Below are 25,464 nucleotides of genomic sequence, written 5' to 3' on the forward strand. Positions count from 1 at the left end.
TATGTTCACCGGCTTTATGATAAATTGGCTGTAGTTATCTCTCAAATGCACTTTTACAATTTGCCTTTCAATCACCTATTCACACATACACTCACACATTGATATTTTTTTTTCTCCAATAATGAGTTTCTTGTAGTCTTTCATCACAGACCGAAAGATTATACCCAGAAAACCCATATTTCAGACCCTACTGGGACTAATTTGCAGCAGGTGTACTAGAATGTTAAAAGAGTATTCCAGCGATTTAGTGCAGCACCCATTTAACACTGTCAGACTCACCATGGACAAAAGCGTAAAAAAAGGGGGGGATAAAAACAGTACCAGATATATTGCCTTTATTATTCCACGCATTCTTCTTTCTTGTCAAACCTGGCGCATACATTACCCACAACGCAGCCTCGAGCCACTAGTCTCAAGCGTAGGAGAGGAGTGGGCCACAAAAGTCTGGTGAGCTCTTTTCTTCCTAATTCCTAATTTTTATATGTTTTTCAAAAGATGATAATTTAAAAACTGCTCTGCATAGGATTAAAGACATACATTGTTATATGGAGTGTTCAAAAACATTTGACTTGCATTTGACACAGTTTCCAAAAACATTTTAGTTGGTGTTTTTTGTAAGAATCACCTTGCACACTGTAAATCAAAAATCACAGCATACTAATATCACAGGTTAAAGTATTTTAAGAAACTGCTAATCCATTTCCACCTCCCTCTCAGTATAGCTCAAATCTGTCATCACTTCTGTATAATCATCCCTCTGGACCTGTATGTAATTTCTGTCTCTAATGGGAGTCTTAGCCTCCCTCCCTGTCATTACACTACGTATAAATGCCAGTTTCTTACTGAGAGAGCTCTGACTCAGCCTCTCTGGGTGCTCCCTAGAAATACGACTCCCATACGGCCTGCCACATGTAGCCTCCCACCCCTCTGTGGAATATAGACCCCCTATTTATAGAGCTGGCAAGGCCTGTAACCCTGGGCTCGGCACAAACTTTCATTTAAACAGCCACCCCAAGCAATCCACCGAGTGCACACTGACACACACACACAGGACACACAGCAGGAAGAGGGTGAGGGTGTGAGTAAGAAAGAGAGGGAGACCAAATCCAAGAGGCAAAAGGAGACAGAAACAGCGAGACAAAGAGCAAGAGACAGAGCCAACAGTTTGAGTGATTTTCATGGACAGTTAAGGACCTACAGTGAAGAAATTACAAGGACCGAATCACTGAAATGTAATGGGACTTGACTGACAGGACAACAAACTGGTCCACCTGTTTGGCACGGAGGGCTGTTGTGGAAAGGCTGATCTTTACATATGAAAGTTTATTGGACAAGCGTTTACTTTTGATACACTGGACAATTTGGTGACTGAAGACAGCCACCAAAGGAAAACCAAGATTTCTGAGGATATACACTACAACTTTGAGTAAGACCAGCTTCGTGCTCTCATTCTCTAAAACTTAAAAAAAAAAACACTATAAAAAGGACAAATACCAGTGTTATATGATTTACAGAAAATAGATTCTACATGTATAGATCACAGACCTGTGCAGCCAAGTTGTGACATTTGCTTAAAACAAAAACAACTGTCAGTCAAAAATATATTTTATTTCTGAGGTCTAACTAAATATCCTTTACTATAAGAAACTACTGTACAAACTTCTATATAACAGTGCATAAATGTAACTTAAGTACAGTGCTGTAATTACAAAGTAAGCTCAGGGAAAAATTACAGACATTTGTAATTAAGGACCATCTATAAAAGGCAACCAAGGAAAGGGTGAGGTCTGTGACGGGGGGAGAAGAGTAGGCCGCAAGGACGCCAAGACAGAGAGCAGGACATTGAGAACCTCACCAGCTGCTTCTGGGAGACAACGTACACACCATGGATCCTCATGGAGGACACTACCTCAACAAAGATGCTGTGTTGTCACCTTTAGGCGCAGCCCGAATGTGCCAAATGCTACTTGGTTGCACCATACTGGCTCTTGTGTCTCACAGTGCAGGCTACAGTGCCACCTATGGAAACTTCTGTATGTTTGTGTGGTGCTTCTGCTTTGCTGTGACACTGGTCGTGTTCACCTTGGACATTACACGGCTCCACACGTGCATGCCCATTTCCTGGGATAACTTCACTGTGGCCTTTGCCATGCTGGCAACTCTCATGTACATCACTGCCTCTGTGGTCTACCCTGTGTACTTCCTCCAGACAGAGTGCCCTGATGAAAGCTGTGAGGTCCAAATCTACCGCATTGCTGTCACTGTCTGCTCCAGCGTCTGCTGTTTCCCCTACGGAGCTGAGGTATTCCTAACTCGAGCCAAACCAGGGGCTGTGGTAGGTTACATGGCCACTGTGTCTGGGCTGCTCAAGGTGGTCCAGGGTTTTGTGGCCTGCATCATTTTCGGGGCCCTGGCCAATGACAGCGAGTACAACAAGTACATTGCTACCCAGTACTGTGTAGTGGTGTACAGCCTGTGCTTCTCTGTGACTGTGATTGTGGTCATACTCACAGTTTCTGGAAGGACCTCAGCCCTGCGGTTCCCCTTTGACCGATTTGTTGTTGTCTACACCTTCTTTGCTGTGATCCTCTACCTCAGTACTGCACTGATCTGGCCCATCTTCAGCTTCGATAGGAAATATGGCACAACTGCTCGTCCTGAGGACTGCCCACGTGGAGAATGTCCCTGGGACAGTAAGCTGGTGGTGGCAGTGTTCACCAATGTCAACCTAATCTTATATTTTATTGATCTTGTTTACTCCCAGAGAATTCGCTTTGTCTCCAGCTCTGCAGTCTGAAAAATGTCACCCCCTCAAGACTATTTAGCCTCAGAGACAAATAAAGAAGGTTGGAGAATCTAACACTGTCTCCACAGTCAAGACTCTATGAAGGACTCATTCCCTTGAATCCATGAATTTATGGTGTTGTGTATGTGTAACAACTTTTATTATCAGTATTTGTTATTATTCTAACATTACAGTACTATAACAGTATTACCCATGATAAACGCTACAAACATGAGAGAAAGTCTTTCACCAGCTCTGCAGTGACCCACGGGGAAGAGCATGCCAGGTGTACTCTTGAGCTGATCTCAGCAACTTCATCCACAGAGGTCTCTGGGAAATACGTCGATCTCAGCACCAGATACATCCCTCCTGTCCAAGTTCCTTTGGTGGTCTCAAACAAAATGGACCGATGCGAGTGTGTGGTAATGTTTAGAGTATCAGAACAGTGCTATATCAGATAGACACCCTCAGTCTGCTTAGTCTTACAAAGACTAAGCAATTTATTTAACTGTATTTAAACAATGAAAAGAATGGAAATATTTCTCATAGAGATGCATAGTATATGTTAAGTCTCCAGTGTGCACTGAACATAGCTTTTGGTGTTGGCTTTATAGCCGTTTTGCTGTTGTTCTTTTTTTTCCCCAATTTTTATAATATTCCTCATGTATGTAATGTCAAAAGTTCACGTTTATAAGGCTTTTCATGTAATCCACTGAATGTTACATGCGTCTGATACGTGAAAGTTTTCTGAAGGCAAAATTTTGACAACAGTATCAAATTGATTTATTGGGATAAGCACAATCAGTGCAATATTTCCTTTTTGCTGTTTTTGATATGTTCCATGTTTAATAAAATATCAAGCTGTATGTTTTGTTGGTCTTTTTCACGCAATGTCAAAAAAAACAAACATAGGCCTCCCGCTGGCTTTCTGAGTCAGGGTAACAAGTCTGTCTCCATTCCCTGATTACTGTCTTCACCATGCCTTTCAAGCTTTTCGCCAGTAGATGATAGTAAAGTTCTGCCACCCCGAGCAACTTTTCTACCCCGCGGCATTACCTGATGAAACTGGCTTTACAGAGCCCTCCCAACAGTTGTCTTTAGAGCAAGGTGATTGGTCAAGCGTGTTACGTGTTGGCTTAACATGCAAATTCATTGGCTCTCTCGCTTGTCAGTCAAAACGCTCTCCACGGTACAGTACGGTAAAACGCGAGACAGCTGGGCCACGTTGACAGCGTTGTAATTTCAGGTGTTTTTGTTTAGCTGTTGTTATATTATATTATATATTGTGGACTTAGGGGCTCTTCGAAATATTAGTAAATGTTTTTTTTCTCTTAAAAATATGTACCTGCTACTAATATGGCAGCTACCATTGTGTGTCCGGAAAGTCGCTACGCTTAATAAGGAAGCTAGAGTGTGTTTACTACAGTAACACAAGATGCACAGAGCTGCGAGCTGCACATCAGTTGTTAGACTAAGCAAATCATGTGTCTTTGTTGAAATGAAGTGGGATTAATCCCTGCTAAAGTTACTGTTTTGAACTCTCCACACACGCAGGTAGGATGAGTGTGGGTTTCATAGGAGCGGGCCAGCTGGCCCACGCTCTGGTGAGAGGCTTCACAGCTGCAGGTGAGTTTTGAATCATACTTTATCATGTATGTATTATTCAGATTTGACTTGTGGTGTTGATGTATGTTGATTGCAATCAGACACTGAAATGATTTGTGGACATTTTTTCTCCTTCAAGGCGTGATTGCCACCCACAGAATCACAGCCAGTTCCCCAGACACAGATCTCCCAACAGTACAGGGACTGCGGGTGGGTAGACAATTCAGAATGGGTATTAATGATGTCTGTTCTATCAATAATTCTGTTTAATTCAGTATAAATTTTTGTTTATGCGTTTGGTGATCATCACTGAATAAAACATTGCTTGTAATGAATTCCCATGTATACTTATATCCAGTGAAATGCTAAAAGACATGTCACCTGCGCAGAAAATGGGTGTGAATTTCACCACCAGCAACAAAGAGACGGTGAGCAAGAGTGACGTCCTCTTCCTGGCTGTGAAGCCCCACATCATTCCTTTTGTACTGGATGAGATTGGATCAGACATTGAAGATCGTCACCTTATTGTGTCCTGTGCGGCAGGTGTCACCATCAGCTCCATAGAGAAGGCAAGTTATGGCCCTCTGTCTGCCCGCATTAACAGAATTTGTTAATAACAAAACTGTAAGAATTGGCAAACTGTTATATCTCTTTGTCAAGGGCAGTATTTAATCTAGAGATAAAGGTGACTAATGTGGATATAATATCCAGCAGGTAGATGCTGTTTGTTTGTTCACTGTAAATGTGAAATTAAAAGCGGATCCTGAACCCTCCCTTCAAAACCAGCAAAACACATTATTTAAACTGTAGTGTAGCACAACATTATGATAATTGAGATCCCTGATGATTTCTAGTTTTACATTAACATCACATTGATATGTATCTAGCAGCTCTAGATGATGGATAATGGTGGTAAAATTCATGCCTTTTAAGTTCAGCCTCTTGGCTATTAGGAACACACCACCACATAATTTTAACACAAGGTTCTCTCTGTATTTTTGTGGTCTGATCTCAGCAGACCCTCAGGCAAAACAGTCACATGTTGTAACATGACATTGGTTAGCTGCTTGTACTTGAAATACCCCTGCACTCCCTTATAGTAAAACAATATTTAAAGTTATATTGTTTAATCTTTAAAAAATGTACGATTTTGTGGCACACAAAAGCAGAGCCGACGTAAACTATTCCACTATATTTATTATATGAATTTTGCATGTTAGCTTTATTAAAGATAAAGGATAGGTTCATGTTTTTTCAAGTCTGTTTTAAAACAATACATGCCCACATTGAAAACAGATTCCTCCTGTTCTTACTGGCCATTAAAATATCCCTTCCAAATATGGTTCTAGTGTAAGAGATGGGGGACAGAATCCACAGTCAATGCTCAACGCAAAAGTATTTTCCAGAGTTCTAAGTGAATATAAGCCTTCAGCAGTTTGAATTTGTCAAATCAAGCCAGTATATTATAAGTTACAGTCCATTTAGCGCAAATTTCAGACTGTTCCTCCACAAAAAAAATAAAAATAAAAAAAAACAAACACTTTTTGGGAAACACAAAGAAGGAATTCTGGACTCCTGACTGTAGTTTTAAGACAGAACCTATCCACAAATGAGCCCAATTTTGCCTGGAATCTGAAGACAGTTAATGAAATAGTGCATTGCTACCCCTTGCAGAAGCTGCAGCAGTATCGTACTGCTCCAAAGGTAATGCGTTGCATGACCAACACTCCAGTGGTGGTGCGTGAAGGGGCCACCGTGTACGCCACAGGCACCCATGCAGAGGTGGAGGACGGAAAGCTTCTGGAGCAGCTGATGGCCAGCGTAGGATACTGCACAGAGGTGGAAGAGGACCTGATTGATGCTGTTACTGGCCTCAGCGGCAGTGGCCCTGCTTACGTGAGCTAATTATATGATATCCTGTGTGTTTTGGAATACTGCCTTACCTGTAGCAGTTGTGAAAAATTAGGCTTTTGGATTGTTTTCCCTCATTTTGATGATTGTGATTTTGCAGGCGTTCACAGCTGTAGATGCTCTTGCTGATGGTGGAGTGAAAATGGGCCTACCCAGGAGATTGGCTGTACGCCTTGGGGCCCAGGCCCTGCTGGTATGGCCTTTATGTTATCTTTTAAACAAATATACGTGTTACGTATAAATGTTTTCTAGCTTTGCTCTGATGAATGTTTGGGGTGTTTTCTTCTCAGTTTTATTGTTTTACTTTTGGTCCAAAAGTAAATTTGGACCAAATTTACCCACTAATTTACCCACTAGTGTAAATGAAGGCCTCCTCATTCTGTTGAGCTGGATTTAAAAAAAATATATAGATGTTTTCAGGCAGGGCCATTTTAATCTTCTGGCGAGGAAATGCAGGCCAAAATTAGTCATTCTTGACTCACTCAGGTACGTGTTTATTCTAATGTTGATTAATGTGCTCCGTCACTGATAAATAAATAAATTCTAACACTATTCTGCCAGATGTGAACTGCAACCTGCCTTGGTTTATTTGAGGCACAGTCTGAATAAACTGTATCTGGATGAAAAAAAAATGGGAAAAAAAACCCAGCTTGTTTATGATATAATCAGGGCTGTGTTGCACTGATGTGAATCTCCCTCTGTGTTTCCTTGCAGGGGGCAGCTCGAATGCTTTTGGACTCAGAGCAGCACCCTGGGCAACTCAAGGACAATGTGTGTTCACCAGGGGGCGCCACCATCCACGCCCTACATGTTATGGAGAGTGGTGGTTTCCGCAGCCTCCTGATTAATGCTGTTGAGGCCTCCTGTGTTAGGACTAGGTAAGTTAAGAAGAAACAATGTGAGACAAACAAACCAACAAATCATATTCCCTGTCATAGAGATGCACGAGAAATGCTTTTAAGTTAATTGTCATACTTAAGTGGCCAAAGGGTGAGCTTTTGAAGTTCATAATTCAGACAGTAGATGGAGCCATGTGCAAATAATTTTAATATTGTGCTTTTTCTGGTTACTTGTTACCTACTGATAAGACTATTATTACACTACTATACTGTGTTGTGCTAAATGTATTTTGCATGCTACTTTGTAAAATATCTTTGTGTACCTGCTCTTCTCTAAAAAGGGAACTTCAGTTTTTGGCTGACCAAGAGAAGATCTCCCCAGCTGCAATAAAGAAAACAACTCTGGACAAAGTGCTGCAGCAGCCAGGAGTGACTGCAGAAGCTGTTGGAGTCAGACCCCGTGGGATCAGTATCTTCAACAACAGCAACCCCAGGACCAAGAAGAACTGATAATTTTTTGTCTGGCAGAAAAACTCCACACCTTCATGTGACTTGTCACATCACTGATGATGCAGTATATGCTGTCAACAAACCAAAACTGGCAGGTGAATTTTGAGATGTTTTCTAGAAAAAAAACAATCAACTGAATTTGGGTTTAAGGTTTGAGTTCCGTGCAATCACATCACTTCCCCCAGTCAGTTAATGGGCTTTGATATAGAATAATAATTTCAACATGTATTGTTGACACAGCTTTCTAAATCTCATTTTATGTGGTCCTCTCCGATGGTTTAGGTTTATCAAATGTTAGGTTTACCAGTTAACCATACAGGCAGTGATATGCCTTGAAGCTCTGGACCATGTTTTTATGTCCTGCCACAGAGGTACATGGTGGTGGGACATTGTTGTTGTCCTGGAGTCTGTGACTCATTCTCCTGAACACAATAACACAAGAATGCAATCCAATTGCTCGTCTTGAGGTGGTACTACAGTTCAGCTTGTATTTATACAGTTTCAAAATTATGTTCAAATATTTTACTACTTAAGATTTTCTTAAAATGTGTTCTTCTATATTTGATGATGTTTTCAAAACCTTGTATTATTAAATATATATGTACATATAAAAAAATAATTTTTTTGGGTGTGATTAATGAACTGTTACTTAGATACAGTACATGCAAGCGGCACTGTTTTCCAGTCACCACACAGATATTGGCAGCTACAGTGCAACAATGGGTGATGTGTTTTTGATTAAAATGTTTGTCTTGAGAGGAAAGAAGATCCTGCATGAATGAAGGCACGTGACCAAACACGATGACGTCTGGCTTCGATACAAGAGAAAGGGATCAACAAGGAGAGCACGAGCTGGCGTTTGGGAGCGCTTCTGTCAGTTAAACCGAGGATCCGGCTGTGCCTCTAATGTTTGGTCGTCCGCATGTCGCTGTAGGAAAAGGACGTTGACAGCTACAACTTCAGGGAGCGTCATTTTTAAATCAGGTGGGTCTGTAAGCCAAACAGAGTCGGCGTTGTTATGCTGAGTGTGCATGCCTTCGCGTCGCCGCTGACAAGCTGGCCGCGGCTAGCTTCGTGGGTTAGCATACCTAGCCCCTCGCATCTATCCTCGTCAAGCTAGTCCGATTTGTGCCAGATTTGCTTTTCACACTAAGAGAGTCCGCATTGCTCGGGCGCTTAGTGCACACGTTTCTCACAAGTAAGGGATTTATTTTGGAAGCGCGTACCGGAAATCCTTGTGCAGTCGGTAGTCGAGCTGACAATGGTCGGGCTCCTACAATGCTGAGATGGCAGCTAATCTTTTGTACACACTCATGACCGGCGAGTAAAAGATGTCATTCAGATTTGGGGTTTGATGTAGCGCGGTAGCCGGACGTGTCGCGCGAGAACGGTGATTTCCCCAGTTGAGGAATCGCTCGTGGTGCTGTTATTGCCACATTTATAGTAGGAAGGCTGAGCACGGGGATTTCCTTTCTTGCTTGTTTTGTAGGCGGGGAGTTGTTTGCCACTTTCACAAGCAGGCGTTGAGAGGCTGGAGACGAGTCGTGGAATGTCAAAACTGTGTAACTAGACATCTTTTGTGACAAATAGTTGGCCCGGGCTCCTCGTGTCCAACTGTAGCACAGCGCTTCTTGGTGCTTTGTCAACTCATGCGCTTCTTGCCGTTCAAACCTGCTGCTTCATCACCTCGTTGTGAAAAGGAGCAAGAGCGAGCCGAGGCAGCGGTTTAGCGAGATCAGGTTGGTTGCAACATTTTTTTTTTTTCATGACATTTCTGTCAAAGATGAATGTGGTTGTTGAGGCTGAGCAACGTGTTGTGCTTTTGTGCAGCTTTAAATGCATGCACGGGTTTGATCTTTTAGGAAATGCTCCCAAGCCATCGTTTCGAAATTGAATTGGTTCACCTGAAGTGACAATTCATTTAACCACTGGTTAAATTGTAACAATGGCAGTGCCAAACCAAACCCGCCGTCCTTGGCTTTAATATCAGAGTCAGGCAATTAATCACATCATTGTTTTGTTTTTTTTTAATCTGAGCCAACCAACAAGCAGCGGTATTTTTATCATGCTGAATCATCACAATGATGTATTTAGACGTTCTCAGAATCCACCCCGAAATATGGCACCACCGGACAAAGGTCTGCTCGGTGGATAAGGGTCGATGTTTATCACCAAGCCGCCGTTATGGAGGAGATGGGTCGAAATGGTGCTGATCTGTCGTGCAAGTCAGTCATCAAGCCATGAGCATCAAGTGATGACCATCATGCATTTATCAATAGCCTCATCTACATTCAGCTGAGAATGTGCATTTTATTGCAGTGCTGTCATGATGTACATCAACAAACAGGGTGTGAGTACATTTAGACTAAGTGCTTAGGTGTCAGCTGCGATGTCAAATCCATTTGAAAAATGCATGATAAGCAATATATTATGACTGTGTTGTTATAATGGAGTCTTGCAATGAGTGCCTGTTTAAACTGGGTCATGTGTAATTATGGGATTATGGGAAGTTGAAAACAACACCTAATTTACGTAGTATTTAAGATAAAATGCTGATGTAGGATGTAAGCAGCTTGGTATCTTATGCGTGGCATGCTTTAAATGCCTTGTATTTTTGTTATTGAATAATATGCTGAACACTATAGAGAACCAGCTTTCTTATGACATTATTTAATGCAGTGAAAACACTTCTTTTCTCTTATTTTGGGTTGGCAGATGCTCTTGTTTCCCTGCGTGTGACATGATGAAATTTGCTGCCTATTAGAGTGCACGCTTATGGAGGGCAGGTAATGAATTACCCATGGAGAATCTCTGTGCAATTTGAAAAGTCACCTTGGAAACTGTTGAGCATACATAGGCAGGGCTTAACAGATAGAAGTTGCCCATTCTTGCTCAAATATCCAACTTATTTCATCATCTCTGTTCATGGGAGCACAGCAGTGAACTGTGTTTAGCAGACAGGCCGGCCCTACATCAGAAGCTCTGCTTTGCAATAAAGCGTAATGCCCATCTCTACCTTTCTCTGCAGGAAACAAGAACAGATGAGGGCCCATATAAGAGCCCAGTAGGGCCGGCAGTAGTGTGTGGAAGGAGGCAGGGAGTGGTGGTGGAGATCAGCTTTGAGATTTATCGCCCCTTGCATTGAGGTAGCGAAGATAAAATAAGGCTGGATACCAAAGAGGTGAATCGAGCGCACAACTCATACCCAGTGGCGTTGCTCAGAATGGGCAGGTGGTGGAGGGTGGAAGAGGATATGTGAGGTTGATGAAACATGAGGCAAGACTTTACACAGTATAGAGTACAGTCTGGCCACCAACACCTCTGTTTGGTCAACACAGCTGTGCCTTGGGAGTAGTTACGCTTATTCGGGACAATTAATAGCCTCCAGAAAGGAACACAAATGTGGGATTTGTCCACAAAAGTGCTGCTTAAGCTGCACGGGGAAATGGGAATGCCTGGAAGGAAAGTAGAAAAAGATCAATATAGTTTTTTTTCCCCTTTTTGCAATAGGGAGGGAATGTTGGTGATGAAACCTCTTGCAAGTGTAGTGCGGATTATGATTGCTTAGCATTGCGATATGCCCGCTTCACTTCTCAAAGTAATACTTTCATCCAGACAGAGTAGCAAGTGTGTTTGATGATTTTCTGTTTGGAGCTTGAGTTAGACTTGGCATGTTCATTACAGCCCTCTGTGTGTTCATAATTTAGATTAGCCAATATCGGACGGAACATGGTGAGTGTAAGTGCAGAGCCGTTCGCTGGCTGCTGTTTTTCATGTAACCTACTTTTATCTCGGCTGATTTATGTGCAGGACACATCAGTGGTAAACTGACATTAAAAAAGAGGTGATTTAACCATACCCATACTTGTGTGACAAGCTAAGCTAAAATGAAACTAGTGAACACACACGGAGGAAATTGCCAGTTTTAGAAGACAAAAATTAGACTGTTCTCTCCAATGTTGTGATGTGTTCTGGGCTGAATATGTATAAAATTTTCTAAGGAGGTTAAAGATAGTGAGACCTTGTTCTAAGATAAGCAGTGTATAACCCACATTGAGAGGGGAGCTCAGGCAGATCGTTAGAGTGCCATTAATACTGTCTGTATTGGATTCTTTACAGATTCTCTGTAAATACCTTTGGGTTTCTCAAATAAATGCTTACTAAGTTTGCAGTCTACCTGGTAAAATTTTACTATTCATGCAGCAGGATCCAGCATTAATGTTTTTATTACCTGCTCTCTCTCACTAGTCAGTATGTTTCTTTTGGCGCTATTAGACATCTAGTTATAAATGTAAGGTATTTCATTACATTCCTCATTTTTACAAAGCAAAGTGACAAACATTAAATCAGTAAAAACTGTCCGTGGGCAGTTTTTATTGCTTAACACAGCATGTTATTTTTTTGACATTTGATATGCATTCATTCAATTGTTTATTTATTCATTTATTGTTAAGCAGAGTTCCTGGCGTACACAGAGTGCGCAGGTTGCAGTTCAATATCTTGCTCAGATAGAACATTTCAGCACTGTGGATGTACATACTAGCTGCTGTGGGGATCAAACCTGCAACCTTACTTTTACAAAAAAAAAGGTGCCATAAGGTGTCCGCTTACACCTCCTATGATATGTGATTAGGTTTGTAATTTATTCCAGTATTTTAAGCTTCAGTTCAGACTAAAATATGCGAGGAAACGAGAAGGGGGTTGCATCGAGTATCTCCACAAATTGCAGTGATCAGTTGAGGTAGACTTGCATTACAGTGCATGGTACTGAATGCGTGATTATTCATTCAAACTGTATTCTGGAGTGACGTAATTGCAGTTTTTTTGGGGATAGTCACATTGAGTGTGAGGCTTCATCAAATATCCTGTAGGCAGACATCATCAATCACTTGGCATAATTTGAACCGAGTGGTGGCAATGTTATTAATAGAAATTAGCATCTTTGCTACTTTCAGGTAATAACTGACTGTATGTGAATCAAAGCACTCCACAGGAAAAGAAAATAAGATAATAAAGTTGTTCTCTTGCTTTTATTATTTGGCGATACTGCTGAGATCTGTTTATTTGATGGCATTATCACAGAGGGGTGTTTCAATTGAAGAGAATCCACCTCAGATCATAGCTGTGCAGTGATACTAATCATAGACTTGAATTATTTCAGTATTATTTCACTTTCAATTGTGTGAAAATGTTGTTGAACTGCTGTAGTTTTGCCTTTTTTCACTGCAAAGGCTGTGTTGTAGCTGTTAGGTCAATGCAATATGTATTTAATATGTATGCAACCAGTGTAGTAAAGCTCCTAGATATTTTGCCAGTGTGTGGGTCGCCTGCAACCCTTACTTCCTCTGCCAGTGCAAGGCCGAAGTATCAAGAGCTATTCTCTTCCTGTTTAATCAAGTCCTCCAGGCAGTTACTGTGGAAGGCCAATGAAGTCTCTTCTCTGTTCCTACTGCTTATTCTAACAGAAAAGCTTCAAGAGTAAACAGCAGCTACTGAGCTTGGAAATAGATTCTGTATGTATCGAAAGCACTGGTTAATGCATACCAGTCCAACCCAAGTCCCTTTAAATAACCCTCACATTATCAGTGACTTCAGAACGTACAAAATCCCCCGAGGGCAGTGATTCATGTTTTCACTTTAAACCTCGTGAACTAGATGCAGATTTCAAACATAAATGTGACACATGCTTTTCTGCATGGTATAACCTACTAGATTCCATATGGGGCTTTTTCAGAGCCAGTGTCTATCACAGTGCATAATTTTATGGTGTCTATTTTTAAAGTCTGATAAATAATTGGTGTTAGTTGTGCATGTAAACCTGTGCAGTAACAAATAGGGAAAATTGTGCACCAGGAAACTACATGATGTTACACAGTATTTACCGAATTTGCTTTCATCATTACACAGTTTTAGACTGCTATCAAATTGAGCAACTACTTGCAAAGAGCCTGGTAGTAATTAATTATTTTTACAAACGTAAGAGACAGAAGAATTAATTATTTGCCTCAAACCATTTGTCTTAATCCTGAAAAGCGAGTGTAATCTTAGTTTAGGAGTGATTTAGCATTTTGCTGCTTTAAGTATAAACACTGCTATTATAATTGCCTATGATCTTTTAAAAATTGTCTGATAGAAATTCTCAAAATTAAGGCATAAAAATAAATGTGTTAAAACCTACAAAAGTCAGGTGTCTGGGATTGTCAGTTGTAATTTTTAGGTAATTTTTTTTTGAGACTGTATGTGTCGTATCATGTTTATCCTGCTCTTAGACTGCTATACTTTGTAAAATTAGAAACATGTAGGCTACCAGAGCTACTGGCCCAGGTTTAGGTGCTAACAAATAAGATGAGTCTAACCTCAGCACCCATTCATTTTCCCCCTGTTTTAAATTAAGCAGCAGGTAGAAATTCAATCTTCAGTCCTTTTCAAATTGCCATTTACAGTATGTGGAAAAAGGATACATCTGCTGCAAGTATTTAAATTCTTCGATAAAACAGGAATCCCTGATTCCATTTCAAAGCTTATTATTTTCTTTACAAATTTCTATTAATGTTGATAGTAGCATGTTTTGTTATATTGAGCATCTGTCTGCTCATCCAGCCTGAATATATCTGCAGACTGGAGCAACATCAGGATACTGTATCATACTATATTTATTTTAAGAGTCAGTCCTTCGAGAAGGTCGTGATATGATTTTGGTTACTTGCTATTTTAATATTGCCCTAAACCTCCACTGGTCTAAAGTATTGTCTCAGTATTTCCCCTCTACTACAAGCGTATCACATTTCCCTCTGAAAGCTGCTGAATGATTTCCCCTCTCCCCCTTTTTGTCACTCTTATTTCACGCTCTGAATACTTAGTAGTTAATAGCTTCCCTCCCCTCTTCCCATCGTACCTTTCTCTCACACAGACACGCTCACACATTGTTGTCTCCATACACAAGTTTACACCAGTCCTCCAGTAACTCTTCCAGAGCTATCAGAGGAGTCTAATTTTTAATTTGCAGTTAAATGGCGCCCGACACATGGAGCTTGCTTGATAATTGACTTCACTCAGCTGAAGGGAGGAATGATTAGATCTGAATATCTAGGCGATCTTTCCAACTCCGAATTAGAAGGGAGGGAGTAAAAGTAGTGACTCTCATCAGGCATGAAGTGTTGAGAATGACTATTTATGGCATACGGGGCGAACATGTTGGCTGGCTACATTAAGTATCTGAACCTCTCGAAAGAGCAAGCAGACAGGACAACATATAAGCACAGCAGTATATAAACTGAGCCAAAGCATAATAAGAAAGTGCTGACGTTTCCTTTATTTTTTCACACACTTGTCTCATCATGTGCTTTTTACTATCTTTGTGGTTATCATCAGTCTGTTTCCTGTGGAAAGTCCATGATAATGGGGTGAGAGGCTACAAGTCTCATACATTATTGATTGGGGAAACTGAATAGGTGATCATACCGACTTCACATCCAGGTCCCTCCTTTTGTGTTGTGTTAATCGTCTGAGGTGTGCAGGTTTTGCGAAGGCAATGAGTTGAAAGCGGTGCTAAACCATTCTGTCACCTGAGGCCTAATTTACATCTGGGCCAAAGCTCCTATGTTTCTTTTTGTGGCTGCACAGATCTTCTTTACTAGTCTGGTCTGGTCATGGCAGAAGAAAGAGATTTGAACTGGGCACACTAGCAAAATGAGCCACATTGTGTTTCTTCTCTTTTGGAGTGAAATGCATTGTTTGGTGTGAGATGATATTCAGCTGTTAGTTTCACAGAACTGAGTTGCCATTGTTGGATGCTGCCTGTGCTTTCCTGAAAACAGTCTTTCATCAGCATGCACCTCCACTGCCTAGTTTTATTCACTTCATTAGCAAGCTGCCAGTGCCAAGTGCTCGGACGCTTCTTTTCAAGAATTGATCATGACAAGTTAAATTTATTTGTGCTTGTGTGGTTTCGGTAATCTGTCTCTGCGTGGATACGTGTGCATGTGATATGCAATCCGCTGTCATGTCTCAGTAAAGCTTGCACCCCGTTAGTCCTCCCCAGCCATGTTTAGTATTCAGAGAGCAGGCGCTGTCGTAATCTGGATTCTGAGGCAGGTTGCTGGGGTTTTTGTTTGCACTTATGGCCCTGATAATCTTGTTACACTGCTGTCAAGTGGAGCTGGCTCTCCCTGCAGCCCTCAACCACCATGCGTGCCACCTTCAGTACCAGAAATCCACCCCCTCCCCCTTCGCCGCCCCCACCAGCCTACCGCCATTTTGAGACAGCGGTTGATGGAAGAGCCTTGGATGTATCCTTGAAGAATCACCTCCTGAGCATCTTTATTCAGCCTGCCACCCCCGCCCCTGTCTCCCACCCCCACCTTAGGCAGTGAACGACAGTGATAAATATTCATTAGGGGATGCAGTGCGTGGATGCTGTAGCCTCGGTTCCCCCTCCACAAAGGGTCCCCTAGCTAATGGTGTCCATCCTTGGCAGCCCCCCTGGAGAGATCCTGTGGAGGGAATGAGATCATTAAAGCATGACACGGACTCAAGGCCGGACCTATCATGTCACATCAGCATTTATCCCACCAGAGTCCCCCCCCCCCCCCCCTCTTGAGTCTCAACCCAAGCCGACCCCACCTTCGTGAGCTGCCCTCCATAGATTTAGATGAACACAGACAGCTTTTGAAGGTTGGCTGGGTTGCTCTCATCGTGTTAGTTCAACTTCACAACTTCCTAATTGGCACCTTGGTTTTGGTCCTTGCTGAGATCAGTATTTTTTTTTTCTCTCTCAACCTGTTCTTCTCAAGCTCCTCTAAATGTGTTGAGCGTGCATTTTTCACAAGGCAGTTTGCTCTCTCTCTTTCTCTCTCTGTCTTTTCTTCTCACCCTCTCTTTCCCTCTCTCTTTCTCTGTCTCTCTCACCATCCCCTCCTTCCCTTTCTCTGGGTGACCACACTCAGCGTTTTCTGTTTCCTGTGGGTGTGATGTCTCTCCTCCACAAGCAATCAGCTCTGATTTGTCAGCGTTCTTCCAGGCGATTCATAAAAATTCAGCAAGCACCTACAAAAGACGTCTGTGTCCCCACGCTTGCTCCCTACCTTCACTGCCCCTGTGCTCCAAACTGAAGCTTTCACCTCCTGCACCTTTTGCTAGTCGCACACGGAAAACCTGAAATCATTACTAGGAGGTAATACCTGTGTGCAAGGAAGACATTGGTGTCTACTGTCCTCGATTGCGACCGTGAAGAGGGTGAACTTGTCAAATGCAGGGGCATTCTTTTGCAATCAAATCAGTACAGCAAGTCTGAAATTTCCTTGTCACTTTTTGAGAAAATTATAGGTGTGTTTTTCCCTTTCTTTGCCTCTCTGTGTGTTTGTGTGAGCATGCCTCTTTGTCTCTGTGAGGTATGACATGCCTGGTAGTGGAAGGGAGCAGCTGTGCATTGGACCTTGTCTGTGTTGTGCTGCCATGCCCTGTCATTGGTAGCCGTCTGTTGGCAGCAGCCTGTGCTGGAGGGTTGCAGCCCGGGCACAGTCCTTCCACACTGTCATATGGTGAGCTTTCAGCTTGCCAAGCCGAGCCTACTATGTTACCCTACACAGCTGTGTGACAGAATACGCCTCCTCAACCTGGACAATGTGCCATCTCTCTGCATTTTCAAGATTCCGACTGGTTTTTGAACAATGTTGGGTCTGAGCTGCTGAGGGGAAAATGATAGGCTTAATATGAAATTTGGAAGATGCAGCCTTTTTTTCTACTCTCATCCCAGTAGCTATTAGTGGAGTACTTTCCTGTCTATTTGTCCATTATCTGTGCATCATCAGGCAGACCATTATCCCATTATGTTTTGCATCTGTGGTCCAAATGCTTACTGGAAGTGAGTCACCACAAAGGCCGGTGAAAGGTAGGTGTTACTATCAGTCAGCTATTCATAGCCAGCCAAACTGGGATCAAAGTATCACATTTAAAAAGTCCTCCACAGATCGTGAAAGGCTTTTTATATGGGCATCTGCAGCACAGAGAAGCATTGCCGTTTTATGAGCCAGAGGACTTTTTGAAGTGAAAGCATCAAGAATGCAAGTCACAATCTGACCTCATGTTATGTCCCCAGCCTGTGTGATAGTGTCGTATTCAGGTCATTTTTAACAAGCATCTGTCTCTCCCTGTTTGGCTCAGGTGACCGGTCCACCTGTAGCACCCTTTTGTTGCCATGGAAATATCCTGGCCATCTTAGTGCACTTCAGAGCTGCGACTCATGTGTTTCCTTTTCTTCCCTTCCCTTGCTGAGCTTCTCTGCACTCATCACACATACACAGGATGACTAGCTTAGTGGGCGTGTAGGCTACAAACACATGCCCACACAGACAGTAGTTCCTTTTGGGATTTTTTTTTTGCTTCCTGTTTTGATGCTAAAAAGTTGTAAGAGCCCACATGCATTTGTTTATGTGCTCAGTACAAACACACACTGCTAGGCTGTGTAAATCAGCTTACCGAGGCAATGTGCTGGCTGGGCTGACTGTGGTGGGTGCCTGTGTCGCTGACACAGCATTTACTGTGTGTACTGTAAAGCACCCAGGGCCACGACTGTGCGTGTGTGTTTATGTGTGTGCGTGCTTACCCGGTGACAGAGCTCACACGGTGAAAGGCACCCAACCTTCTGTCTGTCTTAACACTAGTAGGTTAGATTTCTCGCCTGCACAGCTTCTCTTGGTGTTCCCTCAGCCCTGACATGACAGAATAAACTGCAGTGCAGTGCTGTTATTCTGGACGGTAGTCGAGGCTCTGCAGTGGTTACAGCATATCCCCTTTTTTCATTGATTTATGGGATTATAGTCTCACATCAGCCAAATCTAGACAGGTGTGACTGTCTAGACTGGATAGCTCGTGTAGTAAATGAAAGCCTGTCCTGTATCCCTATGTGAATGTATTTAAGCTGAGGTCGTACAGCATGTACAGTAGAAAGGCGCAGGTCTTTTTCAGTCCATTCATGTCCTTGGCTTTTTCAGCTTTGAAAGGCTGCTCTTAATAGGAGCGACGTCTCTCGAGTTTTGTTTTCCTGGAAATGGTTGGGAATTTCTGCCGGCCAAGTAAATGTCATTCTTCTTGTGACTCGCCACGCTGCTATTTGAATGGAGCTCAGGATTCATGTGAGAGATCTTTAAGCCACTTCCCATTGAATTGTTTGGCCTGGTCCTGCTCAAACTGACCTGTGTTGGGTTGATACCGTGAGTTATTTGTTCACAGTGACAGCTGCAGTAATAGTACAGGTACCACTCGCTGAACAGACTTGGCATCACTTACAAAGAAGTCTGAAGTCCTTGACCCACTTTGTGCTTTTTTGTATTTCAAGGACTTAGTCATGCTATATCTTCTTTGCCAGAAAATACATTCCTTTGTATTTCATAGACATTTTCTCCCTCCAAGCTTTTCTCTTGTGGTTTTATTTTATACTGACAGTGAGTTTTCTCACCCACAGACCATCCAGCTGTACAGGTGTACGCGGCTCTCGTGGCATGACTACCACAAACAAGGGAAACAAGGCCTTGAAGGTAGATTGTTGATACAGAACTAATTTTGTCTAAGTGTGAATAATTTTATATATTCACAAACCAGCAATAACTAACCCCCATCTCCAGGTGAAGCGGGAGCCAGGGGAAAATGGCACCAGCCTGACAGATGACGAGCTGGTGACCATGTCAGTGCGGGAACTGAACCAGCATCTACGGGGGCTGTCGAAGGAGGAAATCCTGCAGCTGAAACAGCGGCGGCGTACCCTGAAGAACCGGGGCTACGCCGCCAGCTGTCGGGTGAAGCGTGTCACCCAGAAGGAGGAGCTGGAGAAGCAAAAGGCTCAGCTGCAGCAGGAAGTGGACAAGCTGGCCACAGAGAATGCCAGCATGAAAGTGGAGCTGGATGCTCTACGTTCAAAGTATGAGGCCCTCCAGAGCTTTGCCAGGACTGTGGCCCGCAACCCTGTCACCTCAGCCAGGGCACCTATGGCCTCTGTCATAGGTCCCCTCATCCCTGGTAAAGTAGCTGCCACCAGCGTCATCACCATCGTCAAATCCAAAACGGAGGCTAGGTCGTAGTAGCAGAAAGGGCGGGAGGAGGATTCTCAAGACTAAACTAGTCAGTGCATTGTAACATGGCACAGGATTACCTGTGTGTTCTCAGTTTTAACCCTCGGTACTAACACTAACAAGATGCTTCCCAGTATCATTCTAAGAGTACGACTCAGCAGTCTGCACATGTCAACAAACATGTTGTGCTTTAGAATGACACAATCAAATTGTACATTTTAGGCTATCACAGTTGGTCGTTAAAGAATGAAGTATTGGGATTACTGAAACATTTCATTCAAAATGCAAACTGTGGTTACAAATATTCAGGAAGGCAATATTGGGTGGCAAAAGTGCAAAGTGGCGTCAAATTCAGACTGTTAATAGCTTGTTGAGATTCGATGAGGTACTATATGTGACATGTCTGTTTACTTTAAGACTGAGCTCTTAAGACTTTTCCGTCCAAAGAATTGGAATCTGTAGAGTCTCACAACTTATCGCAACTGGTAAAATAATAGGAAGACGTTTCTCCCGGCCTATTACCCAACATAAATTGAGGAAAGAGCCAGCACGTATCTCACTTAAAACCCTTTTGCTTGTTATTATGCACTGACTTAAGTTAGGATGAATAACAAATGGTCGCAGACTCTTGGTGTGGATGCTACAGATGTCTTCAAAACAGCCTGACTAACCCAAAACTAGTAAATTAGTCCAATTTGTGATTTTGTTGGTCGTCTGTCAAGAATATAAGCATGAAATAATGCTTGCAAATCTTGCATTCATTTCTGTTTATGCATCTGTGACAGGCTTTAATGAACTTGTCATTATCAATATGACTGGTAGATGCAATAATATATGTATGCACTGAAAATACAAAGAGGTCTTGCATATTTATGGTTACGTGGAAACGTTAAAAATGATCAGCAGTTCTTAATGATATCGTTCCAGAGCTGAGTGCCATTCCAATATGACAAGATTCTTCTACAATATCTGAAAAATCTGAATGTTGTTACAGAAATATCCTCATGTTTTGTGGGGACAGTGAATTCCACAAACATTTTGAAACATGATTTTTGCTCATAGAGAAAATATGTTGTTGAAGTTGTTTTGTTTAAAAGATATATATTGCATTTTTTGTAATTACTTGTTGACAGGGCCGTGAGATATTTCCCAAAAAAAAAAAAAATCTTTACACAAGCTTTACTGTTTGAATTGTTAAGGTGTAGAAAACTTTGTCTAATGTTGGGTTCTTGATTTTTATTACTAGGTAGATTACCTTCCATTGTTTATAGAAATACAGAAAAAGAAAACTTAAAAAAAAAAATCCTGTGACATCTTTTTTGCAATTGTACCGAAAGTGGCTTACTATTGAAGTCTGATAGCTTTTTCTAGTGACTAGGCGCGTACTGTGGGGTAGCGCGTGATGTGATGTGTAAGTGACAAGTTGGCAGTGTCGTTCACTGTATAGATGTCAATGCTGTGCTATTTAAAACAAATCTGTAGAGCTAAACTAGGTGGTGTAAACAAGGTCAATTGTCTTTGTGCGTATTGGCATCTGTGATATCCTCTGCTTCCTTGGTGTTAGTTACAAATCATATTGTCATTAAGAGTTTACCACATTGACCCATGTAAGACAGAATTGGGTGAAATGGCATTAATGGATATTAATTCCAAGAATTTTTACCTGAAGCTTAAAGTGATACTGTCATTACAGAATCTGAACAATGGTTGCATCTGGTGCTGGATGCCCTCTAAATACATCCTCTGCAACCTGAAAGTAAATGACTTCATTAATGGACAGATTTCATTGCTGTGTTCACTTCAGCCACTTAATTGGTCTGAATTCGATGGCAGGAATAGAATGAGTAACCCGTCAAATTTAGCTTTTCACAGTCTAAAAGAAATGTGAAGTTAACAACCAGTTTAATAGTTTACCTGTAATTGTGTCTTTTTTTTTTTCCAAATCTTGATAAGAAACCTTGCAGTTCCTCAAGACAACAACAATAAGATTGCATCAATGAACTTAAAGGATAACCGCCAAATGGCGCAGCATCGCTTGTGTAAATTTACCCACTGGTCTTCAGATTGTCAGATTAAAAGCGGTAGAGTTTGGCTGAGGGTTTGTATGCACTAAGCTCCTGCTTGTTTTGCTCAGGACAAAACAGGTCACTCTAAAAATGAACAAACCATTCTAGACGAGAAGCAGGGATGGCAGCTCTGTTCATTTTTTGTTCTTTTTTCTTTTTTTTTTCTTTTTTATAATAAGCATGTCATAAAGGGCTTCAATCCACACTCAGAAAGAGACACAGCACGACCACTTAGAATTACAATCAACAACAGCTGCCAGCAGCGCTCCTTCTGTGCCAAGTGTCGCATCACTCTCCTGGTCCTCTAAAAGGAATTTAACAGTGAAGCAGTTTTACACCTCAAGGTGAAAGTAGTTGTGTAATGACATTAACAGAATGCACTTCATCCAGATCTCGCTCTCACTCCTGCTGGTCTGAACATCTTACAGTGTCGGCGAGGTGTTAATCTACAGTCGCTCTCAAAACTACGCCTCAGCAAAACTCCATGCCAGAGACCTGGGTGCTGGTTATACTGTCTGTGCGCAAGTATCCTATCCTCACTTTGTCAACATGCTTAGCTATCTACATTGACTGGTTAACTGTGGGAAAATATGTATCTGACTCTTGACATAGCCCAGTATTGATGTTGGCGTCCTTATTGCTGTGGCAGTCTTGTGGAGTGAATCTTTTTCGTGTCAAGTGTCTTTAAGGTGTTCGAGTGGCACCGTCGACCAATCTCTCAATCTCCGCTAGAGATGACGACTCTCTCTTTCTCACACATACAGGTGTATAGTATGTAGCTACAGTAGGTATTAATGACCATTGTGAAAAAGTGACCCTTAATATGCAACTCAGTGGAAAGGTGTGAAAGAGTACATGTAAGAGTAATCAATATTGTCAAAGTGACTATGGTCTGTTATTTAATAATCCTTGCTGTTTTGTAGTTTGTTTTTGTTTTTTCGTAAGATGTGTTTTTATTTTGCCCTCAGACTTTGCATCCTTAAATGGAAGAGCAGTTGGCCCTTGTTTATAGCAGCTGACATGTTAAAAGTGTAATAGTGTATGTTGTTTTTTTTAAAGGAATCGTGAGACAGTTGCACTCAAGCCTTACTCCCTAATTACTCTGGTCTTAAATTCGCTGAATTGCAGAATTGTAAATTGGACTTGGATATCTGACTGAAAGATGTTGCTACAGTATAAACAGGATGTTAGGTTTGTGCACTGAGTGAAATGGATGCTAAAATAGATTCTGTCACAAGGGCCACTTGCAATATCTTTTTTTTTTCCTTTGGTATGTCTGGGTGCGTGTGCGTGTTTGTACGATTGAGGTTCCTCTGCTGCTACACCAGTCATTGATGCTCGTTGTTTGCTGTAGCACCATCCACAGCATTTCTGTTCTCATTACGTGTTGAGTGTGTATTTGAAATTGATCTTAACACTGTAATTTGTTCTGCAGATTTAATTTTTAATTGGTTATGGCTTTTCTTTTTCTTTTTTTCCATTTGTTTTTTTTTTTTCCTTTGTTTTTACAAGCAACATGCTAGGGAGGATAAATAACAGCACTTCTGTGGCAGTTGAATTTAGTAGCTCTCAAGACATTGGCTTTTTTTTTCATGAAATTATGCTTTGTAAACGGTTGTCTGTGCAGGTTTTTTTTTCTCTTACTCCATGGAGTGGGTCTGTGTTTCAAAGGTATAAAAATCCGACTAAAGCGAGTAATACAAAGTTAATAATCTGTTTTGTTATTTTTCTGTATGGGTTGTAATAAAATATTGCAGTACTTTGTATGAAAACAGACAATAGTTAATTGTAACTATTTATAAATTAAATTATTGTACTTTTTGCAATCTGTAGATAAGTACTATGTATTCATATATACAGTAACAACTGTGGATTTAAACGTGATTCTCTGAGGTGTCTAAGTTATTGATGTATATATTGTATGTTTGTTGATACAGCTTACTTTATTTTCTATAAGACCAATAAAATGTTTTGAAAAAGGATTTTAAGCACTACTACTCTGTCTTTGGAGGCTTTTAAACACTGTTGAAATTGGGTTTTGTCATATTCTGTGGCGTCATTGACCCAGTTTGATACTTGTAAAAATAAACTGGCGGGGAAGGATTTTTGCCGTCCAGGGTGGGTTTTAGAAGACAGCAATCATTTAGATGGCACGATTTCTTTTTCTGTGATCCAAAAAAAGCCGATGGGCGACCCACTTTGGCTAACCTCAGTGGACATATTTTTGGCCCGACACGAGTAAAACATTAGAGTCATGAAGGATGTCTAGGTGTGCTTGTCCTAGATTAGGAGGAGTAGTGAGTTAGTCATCTCTGCTCCCTATGGGGCTTCTAAACCCTCTCTGTCTCAGCACACCTCATCAAACATCACCCTCCTCAGCAGCGTTTCAACCCCAGCACATTCAAAACACATCTCATGAGAGAACATGCAGAGACAAAGAGACAGATGGCTGAAGACAAGCTACATCTAACCACTCCATCCTGCGGGGCAAGGCTAAACCCCAGTGCCTCAGAACCACTGCAGCGTGGTATTGTTCTTCCCCTCTCTTAAATGGAGGAGGCTCCTACAGGTCTGTGTGACCTGTGCCTTAAAACAGGCTCTCCTCCCTCCTCGGATGCCTGCCCCAGACAACCGGGTGGCCTCTGAAGAGTTGATTAATTTGGCGGGTTGGGTTAAGGTGAGCTGGTGGGCAATCTAGGACAGCATTCTTCATCTTCACCCACTTCTGCAGCAGGTGCCTGCCCCAGTTCTCAGACCACAGCCTGCTCTACAATTAATGTTGCCATCCCCATCAGCAAGGCTGTTCATTTACCATGTCTGCCCTGCCAAAGCTTGGCATGGGGCTCCACTCTGCAAATGTCACCATGGCAGAGGATACGCCTGCTTATCAGGGATACTACACTGGGTGAGAGGTGTATTTCTTCTGCTTTGCATCAGCAGTTATTCTGAATCTCTTAAAGCGGTTATGATGGTCACATGAGAGAGCAACAAAAATTATTATCCTCATGCCAAACACCCTGATAGTCTGCTGTAAAAGTGCGGTAAGAAAAAGTCAATGTGCAACTGCATCCAGAGAGAAGACCCCAGACAATTAAAGAGACAACAGATTCCAGTGTAGACAATATTACTGCTTGTCAGGAGGTTACTGTGCACTTGTTTAGCAATATGCGGGCCTGGGTTTCCCTCTGCTGGCACTTTAGTGCAAAGACTTTGTGTGATTTAACAGGGTTTTTCCACAAGATGACGCCACATTCTCTTGAACGCGAGGATTCCCCCTACAGTGCATTCCTTTCACCAAGTCAATTTCACCTCACATGTGCAAGTCTCATTTTACGAAAAATTGCATAAAACAAACTTTCTATCTTTATCTTTATTTAATTGTTGCCTAGGATTAATAACAAGTTGCTGTTGATATTGCATATTCTATAACTTATTTATTAGGAACGCTTGAACAACCCAAAATAACAGATCTGTGGAAAATCTTTAAGTTCATATTGTTAAGATTTTGCTGAGACTGGGAGAGAAGGGTTAATTCAGTTATTGAGGGCGTAGTTGGCGATATTGTGTTGGAACTGAATCATATTCCGAGGTCCATAATAGGTGTGTCATATTCTGTGGCTCTCATTTATAGGTTGTAAATGATGACGGACAAAACGTTAGACACGCCAGTCAGTGCAACACAT

General features: G+C 41.8%; 3 protein-coding genes across 7 annotated transcripts; all 3 read left to right on the forward strand.

Moving 5' to 3' along the window:
- Window positions 1-1,066: 1,066 nt before the first annotated feature.
- On the forward strand, window positions 1,067-3,651 carry LOC121198582 (myeloid-associated differentiation marker-like protein 2). The gene has a single exon (XM_041062832.1). The coding sequence runs from the start codon at window positions 1,886-1,888 to the stop codon at window positions 2,795-2,797; it is 912 nt and encodes a 303-aa protein (XP_040918766.1). The 5' UTR covers window positions 1,067-1,885; the 3' UTR covers window positions 2,798-3,651.
- A 294-nt stretch (window positions 3,652-3,945) lies between these two features.
- pycr1a (pyrroline-5-carboxylate reductase 1a) lies at window positions 3,946-8,258 on the forward strand. 2 transcript variants are annotated; one of them, XM_041063658.1, is made up of 8 exons: window positions 3,946-4,031; window positions 4,340-4,411; window positions 4,530-4,600; window positions 4,780-4,959; window positions 6,065-6,286; window positions 6,402-6,494; window positions 7,016-7,179; window positions 7,482-8,258. In XM_041063658.1, exons 2-8 carry the CDS (start codon window positions 4,345-4,347, stop codon window positions 7,648-7,650), a joined length of 966 nt encoding a protein of 321 aa, XP_040919592.1. In that variant the 5' UTR covers window positions 3,946-4,031; window positions 4,340-4,344; the 3' UTR covers window positions 7,651-8,258. The 2 variants fall into 2 exon arrangements, with proteins under 2 accessions (XP_040919592.1, XP_040919593.1); XM_041063659.1 differs by having other exon boundaries at window positions 3,970-4,098.
- A 234-nt stretch (window positions 8,259-8,492) lies between these two features.
- On the forward strand, window positions 8,493-23,755 carry LOC121198957 (transcription factor MafG). Of its 4 annotated transcripts, none has more exons than XM_041063358.1 (3): window positions 8,493-8,634; window positions 19,112-19,184; window positions 19,272-23,755. In XM_041063358.1, exons 2-3 carry the CDS (start codon window positions 19,149-19,151, stop codon window positions 19,722-19,724), a joined length of 489 nt encoding a protein of 162 aa, XP_040919292.1. In that variant the 5' UTR covers window positions 8,493-8,634; window positions 19,112-19,148; the 3' UTR covers window positions 19,725-23,755. The 4 variants fall into 4 exon arrangements, with proteins under 4 accessions (XP_040919292.1, XP_040919293.1, XP_040919296.1 ...); XM_041063359.1 differs by lacking the exon at window positions 8,493-8,634 and adding an exon at window positions 8,890-9,389; XM_041063362.1 differs by lacking the exon at window positions 8,493-8,634 and adding an exon at window positions 17,437-17,539.
- The last annotated feature ends 1,709 nt before the right edge of the window (window positions 23,756-25,464 follow it).

This window comes from Toxotes jaculatrix, chromosome 18 (assembly GCF_017976425.1).
Source record: "Toxotes jaculatrix isolate fToxJac2 chromosome 18, fToxJac2.pri, whole genome shotgun sequence".
NCBI lineage: Eukaryota > Metazoa > Chordata > Actinopteri > Toxotidae > Toxotes > Toxotes jaculatrix.

Coding starts and splice junctions, on each gene's coding strand:
- pycr1a (XM_041063658.1), top strand. CDS start 4,345: ATGAGTGTGGGTTTCATAGGAGCGGGCCAGCTGGCCCACGCTCTGGTG. Junction 4,412..4,529: donor GAGAGGCTTCACAGCTGCAG/GTGAGTTTTGAA, acceptor TTCTCCTTCAAG/GCGTGATTGCCACCCACAGA. Junction 4,601..4,779: donor CAACAGTACAGGGACTGCGG/GTGGGTAGACAA, acceptor TCACCTGCGCAG/AAAATGGGTGTGAATTTCAC.
- LOC121198957 (XM_041063358.1), top strand. CDS start 19,149: ATGACTACCACAAACAAGGGAAACAAGGCCTTGAAG. Junction 19,185..19,271: donor AGGGAAACAAGGCCTTGAAG/GTAGATTGTTGA, acceptor CCCCATCTCCAG/GTGAAGCGGGAGCCAGGGGA.
- LOC121198582 (XM_041062832.1), top strand. CDS start 1,886: ATGGATCCTCATGGAGGACACTACCTCAACAAAGATGCTGTGTTGTCA.